This window comes from Drosophila simulans, chromosome 2L (assembly GCF_016746395.2).
Source record: "Drosophila simulans strain w501 chromosome 2L, Prin_Dsim_3.1, whole genome shotgun sequence".
Lineage (NCBI taxonomy): Eukaryota > Metazoa > Arthropoda > Insecta > Diptera > Drosophilidae > Drosophila > Drosophila simulans.
Window position 1 is genome coordinate 6253907 of NC_052520.2, and position 15825 is coordinate 6269731.

Here is a 15825-nt window from a genome sequence, read left to right on the forward strand (position 1 = left end):
GATAGCAGCACAGTATCGCTTCCAATTTCCCGAGCTTTGTCCGCGGCATTCGGCAATTAATTTACGCATAGGGAAAGGTCTCTTGATTTGTTTTCCAATTACGGAATTCCGCTGCTTTGTTGAATATCTCCTTGATTGAATATCTCGTTCTTTAATTAGTTGTGATTTTTCATCTTTTTTGACCAGATTTTCTTCTGCTCTTCACAGGAACCTGCAAGCAGGCCTTGGGCATGGAGTCTGGCGCCATCGCCGACTTTCAAATAACGGCCAGTTCGGCCCATGATATGGGAAATGTGGGACCGCAGCATGCCAGGTAAGCTAAGCTCCCCAATCTGGCCCCTATATCATGGCACACACACGTGTCCCCGATGCTGCCTGAAAATGATAAACATCCATTAAATTTGACTCATAATATGACGAATACGAGTGTGCCTGTGGGTTTGTATAATGCGCACACATACATAAGACATTCTCTCGTTTCCTGCGTGCGTACATGAACATTATTATTATGAATTATTTAATGGCGTGTTTAAATGCCTTTATGTCGTTTGTGACAAAAAAAAAAGAAAGAAAAACAACAGAAACACCAAAAACACAATGACATAAATTAAAATACAACAGCGCAGCAGAAACAACAAGTCGAACAGAAACATGTGCAGAAAATTTACATCCACATCGGGAATAATGATACAACTTATGGCCACATTATAATTCGCTGACATTTATTTGCTCGCTATAAAGAGTGGGAAAGTGCGTTCCTGATTTATCTCAATCCGTTGAAGCTTGACAGAGAGGTACAAAAATATCCTGGTAATTATTTAGAAAGTCAAGGGCTGACCACGCACACACACAAGATCCCAGCCATCAAATCCATAATGCTGTGCTGGGCTATAAACTCTTCCAACATCTCTGTAAACATTTTTACGAGCACTAAAATCATCTTCGGAATGAGATACAAGACAAAGAACCGCGGAATATTGACAAAGTCCAACTTAACAAGGCAAACGAATCTCGGAAACAGAACAAGCCATTAAATATAACTTTTGGATTAATATTTGGAAAATACATGTCATGTCTTTAAGTTTCCTTTTTCTACTAGAAATTGGTTATTGATAGCGCATGTTGTATGAAGTTAAAAATCGTTCTTATCTTGAATCTCTTTCACATCTGACAAACGGACAGGGATAATAAGTATATATATAACTACATAGGTTCATAATAGGACTGTTAGGACGAAAGCTCTACATTGTACATATTATTAACAAACCTATTATCCATCATTATTTTTTTATTATCTATTAGTTTACAAGACTATCAAGTTTAAAAGACGGACAGGCGGACATTGTACTTTATAGGACTTTATAGGCTTCTTTCTATTTGTTTCATAGATTCTAACGAATATAGTAAGCCCTTTTACTAATGCTCCTGCTTAAGACAATATTTCTATACTTTGAAGCAGGGCATATTTTTACTAGATCATAGCTGATACTACTTAACCAGCAAAGGGAATGTGTATATAAAATCAAAAATTGGAACAGCAGAGGATGAGGCATCTCCGTAACGACAGTTACAGACAGCGCAGTCATAAAATTTAAGCAAACGCTACAACTGATCCATGGGCAAACAAACAGTGTATGAGTGGAGTAACAGAAATATTGATTATAATGTCAATGTCGCCTGCGGGCACGGCGTGTGGGCGGTGGGAGGGGGGCGGGGTGTATGGGGAGCTGAGCGGGAAAAAGGAGACCTCGCATAAAAATAAAAGAAAAGCAATAAAATTATGCAAAGTCAACAGAAAAGCGGCCAGCGACAGGCAAACGACAGGCAGGCGACCACGGTGCCCTGGTACGTGTTGACTGCCCCCCCAACCGCTTCCCCTTTATTTTCATTTTCCCAAGCCCCAACTCCCCCCAAGCCAACATTCCCATTTCCCCGCCCCCTTACAACCCTGTGCACATATGTATATGGAGGTATGTACTTTGTACGGGCAATGGGGGCAGCAGCTCCGGTGCGCAAAACAAATGTTTGGTAGTAAAAATGTCACACATGGCGTTTTGCATGTGGCGCCCTCTGCTGGGAAGAAATTGCCGTGCGATTGGAGTAAGTACACCGGGAGAAAAGGTTAGCATCAGCAGATGCTTCAACATTAATTGTATGCTTTAGTTAAATTTAAAATAAATTTAGTTTGGAGTAGGTTCCTTTATCTTTGTCTTAAAAGAGTGTACAATGAATTTGGTTTTTTTTGATTACCCATTTTTGGCGGTGCACAAATGTGTGCGTGCCCGAGCCTAATGATGCCCTCGACCGTCTTCGAGTTGGGTTTTTGGTTAACATGCGCCAAAGTCATATGAATTTTATTACAAATGGAAAAGGTGGCTCCACATGAGACACAAAAACCAGCGGGAAAGGGTGAATGGTGAGAGGGAAATTCACTTTCTTGTATGATAAATGAAAAACTTTGTTTTCCACATTCGAGCGGCCAAAGTTGGTCTTTAAGTTCCGTTTCGACAAGATTTATATCGTGCTTTTCGGCCACTTGGGAGAAGCACCGGAGTCGATGAAACTTATTACCTTGCTAGCCTACATTTGAGCTCCAATTCGAGAAACAAAGGCGAAACTAAGGCATAGTGCAAATTATGCCATCGCCGTTCTTTATGAGCCTCTCGTGACCGAAAACTCTTTGCCTAATTTAGTTTTACTTTCCCTCGCCGGCGGTTTGCTGTGTGCCGCCTATATTTGCCAATATCTGCCACTATTTTTGTTTTTTTTTGTTTCACTTTCACGGCTGGGAAATGACAATGTGCGGCATTCGCCATGTTTGGGGATGCATGGAATGGCCATGCGTGAATTTTGATGGATGTCTTTTCGGGAAAATATGCGACTCCCCTCTGCACTCGCTGCCGCACATTATCACGCATCAGCCACTTGCGTGTGTATGCACATGCATATGTATGTGTTCGGCATAAATTTTGGACATATATTTTTGACAGGCGATTCGACCCACAATTTCCATCGCCTGAATGTAGGCTACACTTTAATACATTCTATCGCTTGAATGTCCGCAGCACATGGAGTGAGGTCCTGCGACGAGGTCGGCACAGGATAATTGAAGCAATTTAAGGCAAGTCGAAGTTGGGAGTTTGAGGTATTCGTTTACAAGCGAAAAGTGGCCTATTTTAATACATGAAAAATTAAAGGATTTAATGTTAGGTATACACGTCTTAAGAAAGTTCAAGCGATTGAAATTGCCCCTTAGGAGTATCAATTTAAGTATCCTCGTCAATGCCACGGATGCTTTGACATTATGTGCGGCGGTGGGGAAATTGAATAAAATGATATAAATAATTCAATAAGCAATTTATTTCTAATGAAATATGTAGGGCAGGGAAACTTTCTGCTACTCGAGGCCAGTGATTGAGAGCGATGCTCAGCGCACAGAAATGCCAAACCGTTATCAAAACTCGAATTCGATGAGGCAAAGGAGCGAACACACAAGCCTTAAATCATAAAAATTGACTCATTTGTAACATAAAAAGCACATTAACACATTAAGGGATTCCAGACATCGATGGGACTTGGGACCGCCAGTGGAAATGGGGGCTACGGGGGATGATGATTGGATCTGCCGACAGCCGAAGGAAAAACAAAGTGGCAAAACATTCCGAGATTCGATAAACTAATGGCGAGGAACGGAATACCATTGGAGCAAACCACACTCGTAAAAATTGCTGGGAGTTTGTAATGTGCTTTTCTGTTAAGGGAATCAATATTTTGACTAACTTGTAACTGTCAATTTAATTCAATACCAAAATGTTGCATATCAACTAACACTCCTAAGCACTCCAAGTCTTGTGTTTCTTCATTAAAATAATTTGCATTTATTTATTATTCTTTATGAACGAAGATGGTTTTAAAGTGGCATGAATTCTGGTGGTTAGATGGCAAATGGAAAAGCAGATCAAGTTCTAAGTTATGGTATTTCGACTGTATACGGATGAAAGTTCCCACCCCGAATTGGATACACCTTTGAGCTCCCATCCTTTGTGCCGGTGCTCCCAAAAACCACCGCCCTAATTGTCGCATTAGACGCTGCTTCTGGCTGTGTGCGAAAGTCAGTTATGTAGCTGGGCCGCAACAAATGGGTGTGCCACTCCCACGAAAACACGCATACGCCCCCGCGCCCAGCCACCCACTTATCAAATTCACCTTCCATTGTTGCTCACTCGGCGGCGGTCGTCCTGTCGCTCACTTAGTCGCTTTTGTGGGGTTTCGCCTGTCAGTGGCATTGATTTTCGCTTTCGGCTCTCGGCGCAGCTTGCTTTTAGGCCCCCATTTCCATTGCCATTCCCGGTGCCAGCCCCAATCCCAATCCCAATTCCAATCCCCCAACGTTCGGCTCCTGCGTGGACTAGGCACTGATTGCGATGTGCTGGCAGCCGGCTGCCAGAGTTGGCCACTGAAGCAATTGCTGTTAACGCGTTTTCCATTTTATTGCATTAATGTTTGATTTGGTTTTTCGCCTCATTCCCAGCAACACTGCTGCTTAATGTCCGCCCGATTGAATTGATTGCTGGTGTGCGTGCATCTGGGCGGAGTACCCTAGGCTGTGTGCTAGAGAAGACAGCGTGCCAGTCACGAGTCCAATTAACCGATTCTCCATTGTCGATTCTCGCCATTCAAAATGTCCTTTTTATGGATTTTATCGGGAATTGACGGTGGTTTTTTATGAAAATGTTTGCTTGTGGCACGCTTATAATAGTGTTAAACAGTATCTAATGAGTAAAAAGCTGCTTTTCCGACTTAATTTATTTTTCTAAATACATTAAATTTCTCATTTCGACAGAACTGCAATTGAATTGTTCTTACTTACCGCACCCTGGAGAACCGCTCTTATTTCTGACAATAGCAATTTCCCACATTTTCCCGCCTTTGTCCATTAAAGCCGCTTTCCAATAAAAACTTGTGCCCTCATGAACAAGTAAACGGAAGTTCGTCGGTAGGGTTCCGCGTCTGCAGCTGTTTAAATAGGTATTTGTAAAGTAACCATTCGGTCGCGGCACCCGAAAATCAAACAATTCTGTTGACCAAATAAAAATAGACAAGAAGCTGCAACTGTGTGGGAGAACCACGCCCTCGCCGCCTTCCCCACCTGCCTGGCCATTGCGACGGATCACTTAGTTTCGCTTGTGATGTTGCAGTATATATTGTCTATGTTGGTGGAGTGAAATCTTCTGCCAACACATCTGAGGTCGTAGAGTTAAGAGCGCCTAGGCAGGGTAAACAGCGCGGTCCGAAGACTGGCAGGCGTATTGAGTTGTCCAACGGATCACCCGGAAGACTGGGAGTCGTGCTTACGCAGTCTGCAGCTTCTGTTTGCCTTTCAATTACTGGGGGCAAACACGGCACGGCTATTTGGCCTGTCTATTTGCTTTTAAGCAGCCTCCTTTGAGGCTGCTGGTTACGCATGCGCACCACACAATTTGCTGCTTCAGAGATCACTAGTTTCGCTGGCCGCCAATTAAATTTGCATGGAGATGGACCAGGAACACATCTTTGGTGGAGTAAGAATAATGGGTTTATTTGGGATACGATGTGTTTAATTGCTACTTCTATCTAGCAGAAGAAAGATACAAGATGGATTCAAAGATACATTATATACATATCTTTTGTCACACCACATTTTATCATAATGAGCCTTCTATAAAATATTATGTTTGTTAACATCCAGTAGTTATATAGTACTTTTAGCAGTTAATTAAAGTTAATTAACACTATAAACCTACTAAACAAGGCTTTTCCAGCACCGATACTTCTTTACAGATAGATACACAAAGCATGCTTCTGAAGTAGAGCAGTTAGGTGTGAGTAATTGAATTATCTATGGCTAAACTATGCTATCAGCAGAAGAGTGGTTGTGCTGCGACAACAATGCATTTTCGAAAAGTCCTTTAGTGCTGCACAATGTACCGGGACATTTGAGTCCAGTCGGGCGCATTTTAGGCAAATGTCATAACCGCACAGGCGACAATGACCGAAAGGAAGCCATTCGAAGGACGGGACTGTGGGCTGTGTAATGAGCCACTTTGGTAGTTGGCCGGCTGCAGCCTCCGACAGAAGAAAGCTGAAGAAAGTGGGTGGCGGCTTTGTCACAGCTATTGCGACCGACAATAATGGCTTAGGAAAGCGGCAGGAAAACAAGGCAGAACCGCAAGAGGGAATCAGCCAAAGCTGACTTGCAATGCTGGAAAACAGCTGCCAAAAAGCCGGCCAAGTAAATGGGCAGAAAATGGGAAATGACATGCGGAGGACAACTCTTCTTCGCCACCGAAGGAAAATGAAACGGGAAAGGCAAAAGAAAAGGAAAATGCGAGGAAAAGCACACAATACAAATGCAAGTCGGGAACGCTTTAGGAGCCGGCAGACAACACTTCAAAAGTGGTGAGGTGGTCGTGGAAAGTGGTAGAATCCAAGTGGCAGTGGGTGGGGCGGCGGGTGTGGAGTTTTGCATTTTGTGTGCCATTGTGTCAAGTGGAAATTGCAGGGCGAAAGCTTAGGAAAAGCGAAGGAAAAAATGGCAAACACGCAGAACTACCAGGCTACACCACGGAAAAGATGACAATATAGCCTCAGGCGCCGAGGCAGCAACAGCCAGCATAAAAGGAGATGTCGGCTTAAAGTTCAATGGAAAATATGAAAAGTAAAATGGCGACAGTGGCTTCCGTGGAAACGGGAAAAGCGGCCGGGAAAGCCACGGGGCCGGGACGGGGCCGGGAGGGATGCTTGGGTCGACGAGGAGTCGGCCATTAGCGTTTTATGGCCAAAAAGAAAATCGATACACTCGCAAACCCACACACACATACACACAGAGAGGCGAACGACAATATGTTTGCTGCTCTTGTAGTTGGCCTCCATTTCGTTTGCAATTTGTGACGTGCAAGGGTTGAGGACACCTTCCACACGCCCCCGCAGCCCCCTTTGTTTTCACTTCAATCATAAAAGCATAACACAAAAGCCATTATTCTCGGCAAGAGGGAAGATATACACCTACATACATACATATATGCCATGCCTTCCATCCGTCTAATGTGGGTTACGGCTGAGGAAAACTTTGGGTGCGGGGAAGCGGTGGAGGTTGACCGAGAATATGGTGGAAAAATACTACACTTTGTTGATAACATGCATTGAATCACTAAAATGCCACAGTGTATGCAAGTGCATTTAATTAACTAACTAAATATGAACACAGCCCCAAATCCATCAAAAATGCTGAGCACATAATCAGGTCAAGACATTTTCCTTTCCAGGTAAGGAATCCTTGAGAGCAGATCTTACCACAAGACTTAAGCTCTGCGAATGATTATCTTCCTGACAGGTCAAGGATAAATTCCTTTTTACATTAACATACTACAAAGACAGTTTTGTGAAAGGGTTTTCTAAGTTTTAGACAAAGAGAAGGATATAAACAAAATTGAATTAGTAGCATGATATGCTGTGCCACTTATGAAATTAGTAGAAATTCCTGCTCGTCGAATAAGCTAAACCCATTTCTTATTACTGAATGTTTAGCATAAATGGGCAAAATACATTTTTTATTATGCAGCACTTATCTAAGTTAGACCATTCTTGGGCTTCATCTCCAGACTCCGCATCGAATTTATTTCTTTTTGGGCTGCTCGGGTTCATTTGCTTTTTTGTTATTCCGCCTAAGGACTTCTAATAAGTCTGAGATTTGTGGAATTTATGCAGGAGAGGACTTAAAGTTTGCACCTAGAAGCTGGCTAAGGTTTCCAGCGAAAGCAAAGCAGATTTCCAGCAGCTGGGGCTCTCAAAAGTTCTGCTGCTATCCCCTTGGCAACATAACTTTTGCTTTGAGGACCAAACATAAGCTGCTTAAATTTTGTTTTTCCACCGGAAAAACCTATCCAACATATGCGCCCCATCAAAGCCCATTTAATAGTCGCCAACAAGGGAAGGGTTGCTCCAAATTTGGGGGTTGCAGAGTTCAGTGGCACCCATGTACATTTTGTATGAGTATGTCTATCCCATTGTGTCCTTCACTTCACCTGTGGGCGGCGGGTGGAAAAACTGAACCGGGCTTGTAAAATATTTGCGTTTTCAATATGCCTCAACAAGTGTGTAAGATGCTTACGGGGGGTGTCGGCTTCCCTCCTATTTATTTTTCATTTAATTTCCAATTCCTTCGTTCGGCGCTTTTAATGGCACTTCATGCAATTAAAATGCCAAGTCAACAATTCTTTCAGCGAACAGCTCGTAAGCTACTAAAAATTATTTTTTACGATTGTCATAAAGACGACTCTCTCTCGCCCAACTTTCTCCGCCACCCACAAAAGCCCCCAAAACCCAAAAAACCCTTGCCAAAACAATGACGCCTCGTCTAGCGACTGGCAGCGGAAACAAGCGAGCATCGTCGAGTTTTTAATTAAAATTTTTTCTCCTTTCTTCTCTGCTCAGTTGGTAAAATATTTTGGTAAGCTCGAAGTGTTGAGGCAGTCAAACTGAGGGGCAATCCTTTAACAAATTAATTTTTAGCCTCAAATGAGCGCCAGCTGCCTTTAATAGCTTGTTTCCACCTACTTAAGTGGGTGGAGGAGAGCCTCGTCACCTAGCAAAAAGCGATAGATTGACATTGAACCGAGCTGGAAAATACAGGGGAAAATGCTGCAAGTAGAGTTTTAGTAACAGTCTTTGAAATTAATTAACAGAAATAGCATTGAGGTGAATGCTACGTTCTTCAAATTTGCTCAATTCAATTCTATAAGCCCGACATTTCCTGACATTCTTCATATATACAAGTAAAATAGGTAGGAATAAGATGACCCAAAACGCATGCCGTGTTCGAAAATGGGTACAGCTTGTTTTTAAAGAATTTCACTTGAAATTCTTCCAGTTTTGCGGCCATAACCTGTAGTTGGCACATATGTACGCCTTACGACGAGCAGAAATCTGTTTCATTTTGAACTTACAACATTTTTGCAATACTTGCATTCGGCACTCTGCCAGGGAAAATAACTCTGTTGGTAAGGAGCTTAAATATTTTGCCGGGAGAATTTAAAAAATGTTCTGCTTGTTTATTTCGTTTCAATTACTTTTCGTTGGGAAACGGAATTGTTATTACTATGATACAGCATTACTCGTACTTGGTATTATTGTAAATACTTAAGTTAAGAGTAATAATGTTTTCCATGGTAAATTCCACGCAGCATAACCAAGCAAGCAGTTCTGGATACCCGATTTGACCCACTTAACATATAGTATTTAACTCCCCGAGGATTAGGAATAACGAGCAGAGCTCCTCCATTACCCGACTAGTTTCCACCGAGGCGGACCCCGTTACCAGTTACCCGTAATTGTATCTGTGTATCTTCATCTCCGGATGTGTTGCGAATACATGGCTCGGTCTAGTTGCTGGCTGCTAAGCCACATAAGGTGGTAGCAGACCCAGTTAGCGACCGTGTGTAAATGCAACTTTTGCCACTTAGTCGGTTTTGGGGGCTTCGGGGCTTGGGGGGGACGGTGGAGAAGCCAGGTGTTCCGGGGGGGCACTAACATCGTGTGCTGCAGTTATGCGATAGCCGCCGACCTTTTATGGCATTTTTTAGTGGCTCTTGCCTAAATAAAACTTGCTCCAGATGTTGCTGCTCGGGTTCAGGGTTTCCCTCGACGGGGCTTTTCCTCAGTTGACTTGACCATAACGCGCCGTGTATCCTGGGCTCCGCTTGCAAAGTATGCAACAATTTTCCGTAAAGCGAAACCACAGCACAGCAGCGGCAGGTTGAGTGAAAAACACATTTTCGCACGGCATTTTCCGGACTCGTTTCTCCGTCCTCTCGGGAATAGTTTTCGGGTATTAAATAATGTGACGCAATAAATGAGTGGAGCTGTCGGCCTCGTTAGTGCTCCTTCGAAACGAAGCTAATAAAAGGATCTCCTTGCCCGAAATGCAATGTAAGCTGGCCCAAACGAAATATAGCTGGCATTTTCAGCTGCATAACAAGCAATAGATACACTAAGCGAAAAGAGCCTAACGATTCCCAAGTTTAAGTTTCTTTTCTAGCTTAAAAGCTGGCGCATAATATTAACTATCATAAAGATTTACTGTATTTCAGAAGTTCTTAACCTTTTCAACGGCAACCTTTCTAACTCGGCTCAACTTTTCCTAATTTTTGGTTGAGTGTACCTATATACTTCTTGTTTATTTTTTCCTGTGCAAACTTCAATTCTGGGTCACGAATTTGAGCCTTGCATTATATTAGCGAGACTTTCGGGAGCTCAGAACTTCAAGACATCATTTGGCCAATTTATAAATGCGCATTGAGAAAATGCTTCCGTTTGGAATTTTCAGTTCTCTTTTCCGAGCCGCACAGCTTCGTTTGTCATGAAAATTATGCTAAATGCAATCCCAGGTGACCCATATGTTAACGGTAATAAGCAACGCAGAGTATCGCGCGGAGTAAAAATCTGTTTATACAGGCTCATTATATACCCTACAATACAGTACTTGTGGGAAATTTACACACAAATATTTAAGAAAACGTTTGTCTGGTTAGGGATAAGAAAGTGCCATAATTTCTACCATATAATGGTTTATAGAGTATTATACCATTATTGTATGGTTACGTACTTTTGGCTGTTACAGCCAATGTGTGTGCGAAAGTAACTCAGTGGCAAAAGCCATGTTTGCCGCCTTCACCTTATGCCATGGCACAGTTCCCAGGACACTCTCCGTGGGATTTATGACTACCAAATTGATATTAATGCTGGAAAACACGTCGTGCTGCGCTCCTTCGGCAAATATGTGGAGTTGGTGAAATGGGGGGTTACCTTGGGCAGGATTGGTAATGGTTCGCTGTGCCAGCTTGGCATCGTTGAATTTTTGGACTTTTTACGTAGAGGGGAGATCCTCTCGGGCGTTTCGTTACGAATTCGCCCTATGGTGTCCTGACTTGGGGCGCTGTAAGCCGCGATTAACGTAAAATAGCGTATGAAGAGCGGCCAACAGTGGCTGCAAAAAAATATGCCACACGAAGCATGTGACAAAAAAATGCAAACTGAACATAATCCAGCTGTTTCGAGTGAACAGAATGTAGGTCACGAAAGGAATGAAGTAAACTGTGTGTATATAGTATATATCTATAATGCAGTATATGTTTGCAGTTTTGTGAATAAAAGTTTCTGCACTTACAGACCACCGACTTTAAACAGACATACATTTGACGAGCATTCACTAATGAAGATAGTTATGTATAACTATTATATAAGTATATTGTGTTTGAGAGTGTTTTTCTTACTTAATTACTTCACTATCGTTTCAGACTTAAGATAGACAACAACGGAGGTGCTTGGTGTCCCAAGCACATGGTATCTCGTGGTCTGACGGAGTATCTGCAAGTCGACCTGCTAGGTGTCCACCTGGTCAGTGCCATACGAACCCAGGGCCGCTTTGGCAAGGGTCAGGGGCAGGAGTATACCGAAGCCTATGTGATTGAGTACTGGAGGCCGGGCCTCAAGAAATGGATTCGATGGAGGAGCCTTCAAGGCAAAGAGGTGAGCTAAAAGCAGCAAATAAAACTATGGTGTGGAAAAGGCAATTCGCAAAATAACTCACAGTTTTAGTTTATATCGGAATAAGGCATTAAACAAATAGGATCTCTGTGAGAAAAAGTCTGTTTGTGAAGATACTCTATGCTTTGCCCATTCACACATTAATCATGAGCCGGCCGGGGCAAGTGTAGATAACCATCTGAACCATCTGGGGACTTGGGTTCGAGCGGCGAGTGTGCAGAAGATATTGGATCTTTAAGCGAATCAATTTACGTGCGAATTACTGGCAAGTGGAGGAGTAGAGAAAATTGCGTAGGTGTCGCGGCTGGGAAGCGAACTCGAACCCGTTCCATCGATTTGCTGGCTGCCAGCGATGTGAAATCAATTTTAGCGCTTTTGTTTTTATTTCGCCTGCTCATGATAGTATTTTGGCGATCAGGTTGCCACCTACACACCACAGCGCACCACATGCCAGCCACCCATTTGTAATGCCTGCCCCAATTGGGCCCCAACTCCCTCCTCTCGTTCCAGGTGCTGCCCGGCAACATAAACACCTACAGCGAGGTGGAGAACGTGCTCCAGCCCAGCGTCTTCGCGTCCAAGGTGCGACTCTATCCCTACAGCCAGTACGATCGCACCGTCTGCCTGCGCGCCGAGATCGTCGGCTGTGCCTGGGAAGGTAGGTGCCCATTCGCTTGCCATGAGTTATGCCCCCAACCCCGACCCCACTCCCACTCCATAGGAACCTGGAACCCCTGACCCCTATATCGCCCCATTCGATCTTGCTCGTGGCCTAAGGCCTTAGCTGCAATGTAATGAAAGTCGGACAGAAAATAAATTATTACGAGTCCGATGCCTAAAAGTACTAGTTCAAAAATTAAGTTTGTTGATGCGAAAGTACACTTTCGATTCCCATAAAATGATATTTTTAGCCTTAATTTTCTGAGAATTCTAGCTAAAGATACATATGTCCGTCTGTCCGATTTCTCTTGTTTTCTTTCAATAATTTAACAAAAATATTAATAAATTTTTTTTAATATTTATATCATATATTTCTTTCCCATTGCAGAGGGAATTGTATCGTACAGTATTCCCAAGGGCATGCAGAGGGGCATGGACATCGATCTGTCGGACAAAACCTACGATGGATACGAGGAGGGAGATCATTATGTCAACGGTTTGGGCCAACTTGTTGATGGTCAGAGGGGCAAGGACAACTTTCGAGCCGATATTAATGGCCTTGGCAAAGGTACGACTGTCGAAGCATTTTAAAGTGCAATTCTTTTGAAATTTGTAACACTTTTGCAGGTTACGAATGGATTGGCTGGCGAAACGATACTTTGCTCGGGCGACCAGTTGAAATCATATTCGAGTTTGAGACAGTTCGGAATTTCAGTGCTGTTATCATACACACTAACAATATGTTTTCGAAAGATGTTCAGGTAAATGAATAGTTAAACATAAAAACCAACTAAGATCAAGCCTTTTCCGTAAGCCCTTAAAGTGTGGTATCAATGAATAAATAAGTTTAAAGTAATCTTGCTTGCCCTACTTAATTTTTTATTTTACTTTGTTAACTAGTGCTATTCACTTAATCACCACATCTACAAAATTCCGTTGAAGTAAATCGTAAAAGCAAAAACGCTATGGGGTTGCCTGGAACCACAAATGGGGGTCCCTCGCCAGACAAACTGGCGGCGAAATGAGCAAATAAGAGCTAAACATTTCCAGCAACTTCCACCCAAAGCAATAATAATAAAAAATCGAAAAAAAAACGCATTTTATAAACAAACCGAAGACGCAATCGAACCTAAACAAACTAAAATTGATATGGTGAGCTCTTGGGGTCCGACTCGGAGTACTTATGAGTAGGGAATGGAGAGGGATCCAGTGCACCCATTATCAAGTCATTTCCTTACTCACTGCAGTCTCTTTATCGAAAGTAAACAAACAGCGTGAGTGCGTATATATAAATAAAAGTGCACATACATATATCTTTATCTGAACTCTGATGCCATGTAAACAAATAGCTATGCCACAAAAAATGATTGTACAGTGTTTGCTTTTTTCGAACACTCCCAACTTGTTAAAGGAACGGCATAAACGTTTTTAAAAATACCTTTTAAAGAATATATTTTAATAGCACTATGTATTGTTATACTTATTTAATTAAGATAGCTAAGACTGCATACCCATTTAATCAGTAGACAGTATATTTGATATGCATTTTGGTGGCATGGGAGCTGCTCATTAGTAATGCTGAGGGCAAAGTCAAGCAAACAGACCTCAAAGTGAATAGGAAAAAAGTCCTAAATCTTGGCCAGACCACTGACCACGATGTGCGGTTGGGCTGGATTGTCTTTTGATCCAACAGGTGGCGTGTGGGGTCCACACGCGTGTCATAATTAAAACGCACTCAGTGTAATTTTGAGGCTTATCAATGCGTCATAAATGGCATTTCCACTATTTACGGCACGACCGCAAAGTGGCCAACGTTGATCTGCTGAGAAGCTCACTTCGTAATTTCATGACTAATGGGTCGTTTGATAGCGAAGACAGGTCCAACCGAATGATAATGGTAATGAAAAGTCGTAAAAATGAAAATCATAACAGCCGACGACATAGAGGCTCTGTAAATTACGGGGCAACCGAAACCAGAATTGAGCGGCTAATGGGGTCTTGAGTGCCTCCATGCCTCCATGCCTCCAGGTGAATCTAAGAAACTCCATCTGCGCCCCGAGTGGCGGCATCAAATCCGAGATTTGTGGTAATTGAAATTTTATATGCCGCTTTAAAGCTGCTGCCAATTGGCTGTAAAGTCTGCGGTTTATTAAGGAACGGAACCCCAATAATTAGATATTTGTCGGAACTTTATACACCTTAGCATATAAATGTGATACAAAGATTAGGATGATAAGGAATATTGTAATTATAAACATATTCTTTATCATTCTTGATGTTAATTTGATTAGAAGTGTTGTTTTGGTGGTTTATTGGTTTACGCTACTCATATTTCTTTACCAACTTTGGTTTTAGGTTTGAGCCATTAGATATACAACTCATTAGCCATTCTTAGGTGCAAACTACAACTCACACAACACTCTGCATCCGGCTGTCCAAAAATAGGCGATACATCCAGTCCAAGCCATTTAAAAAATTGAGTTGTTTTTGTTTGTTTATACTACAAGTAGCTTTCACAACTGACCATAACCGATTTTGTGGCTCTAACCAAAATTGGCGGTAGGGAATAAAATTACACATAATAATTGTATTCGATTCAAAGTTCACACAATCGAAAAGAGGTGTGTGCACTCACACCTGTCCATCCATTTGCTGACTACGACGGTTGAATATTAATTAATACAACTATGTATCTGAACTCTGTATAAATTAGCTGGCAAAGCCGCGAGCAAGAATTAATTGATTTCGTGTTACAATACTTTCAATGCAAACCCATTCAAAGATGCGAAATTATCTTTGAATTATTTTATTTATATCATTTATATCTATGCTCCGTTTCCTTATTTCAGGTTTTCGTCCATGCCAAAGTGTTTTTCAGCATTGGCGGCCGCCACTTCTCCGGGGAACCGGTGCAGTTTTCATATATGCCCGATCTGGTTTTGGATCATGCACGCGACGTGACAATCAAGTTGCATCATCGCCTGGGGCGCTACCTGCAGTTGCATCTCTACTTCGCCGCTCGCTGGATGATGATAAGCGAGATAACGTTCATATCAGGTAAGCAAAGTCAATCAAACAAATAGGGTAAAAGCTAGATTATGAATATACTGCAATTGCTATTCTTTAAAGTAGCTTAGCTTAATAATGAGCAAACATATTCTTTAACAACATCGAGCTATTACAAATTAAGTCTCGAAAGTGTGTGTGTGTAGTTTGGAATCCTGCATCCTTTGAGCGCCGCTGAAAGTATACGTAGTTAAGCCCTCAAAATGGCAAAAACAACACGGTACGTGGGGGCCAACGGTGGCAAAGTCAAACATAAACTGCGGCAGCAACAAACACAGCTCTCATCCATTGAAAATTCCCACTGACACTAAAAATCGCTGCGCATTTAATTAAAAACGAGCTCGCAGACTCGATCAAGAAGGGCTCGACTCTCGCTCAATGGCGCAAAATTTATTACCAACCGTGTTGGTTGGGAGCTTACACACATATTTATGTACATATATACATATATGGACCGATTTTTACTTGACTCACCCATGAGCACCAGTAGCCGGCAGCTTTGTTTTTCCTTGCCGT

General features: G+C 42.4%; 1 protein-coding gene across 1 annotated transcript in view; it reads left to right on the plus strand.

Annotated features, from left to right (window-relative positions):
- Nucleotides 1–15825, plus strand: part of LOC6731190 (discoidin domain-containing receptor 2) — a 78737-nt gene that overhangs the window by 25456 nt on the left and 37456 nt on the right. The window contains exons 3-8 of the mRNA XM_016179647.3: nucleotides 208–313; nucleotides 11334–11565; nucleotides 12094–12241; nucleotides 12632–12811; nucleotides 12871–13004; nucleotides 15093–15300. Coding sequence (XP_016023734.1) covers nucleotides 208–313; nucleotides 11334–11565; nucleotides 12094–12241; nucleotides 12632–12811; nucleotides 12871–13004; nucleotides 15093–15300 — 1008 coding nt within the window. The remainder of the gene's footprint in view (nucleotides 1–207; nucleotides 314–11333; nucleotides 11566–12093; nucleotides 12242–12631; nucleotides 12812–12870; nucleotides 13005–15092; nucleotides 15301–15825) is intronic.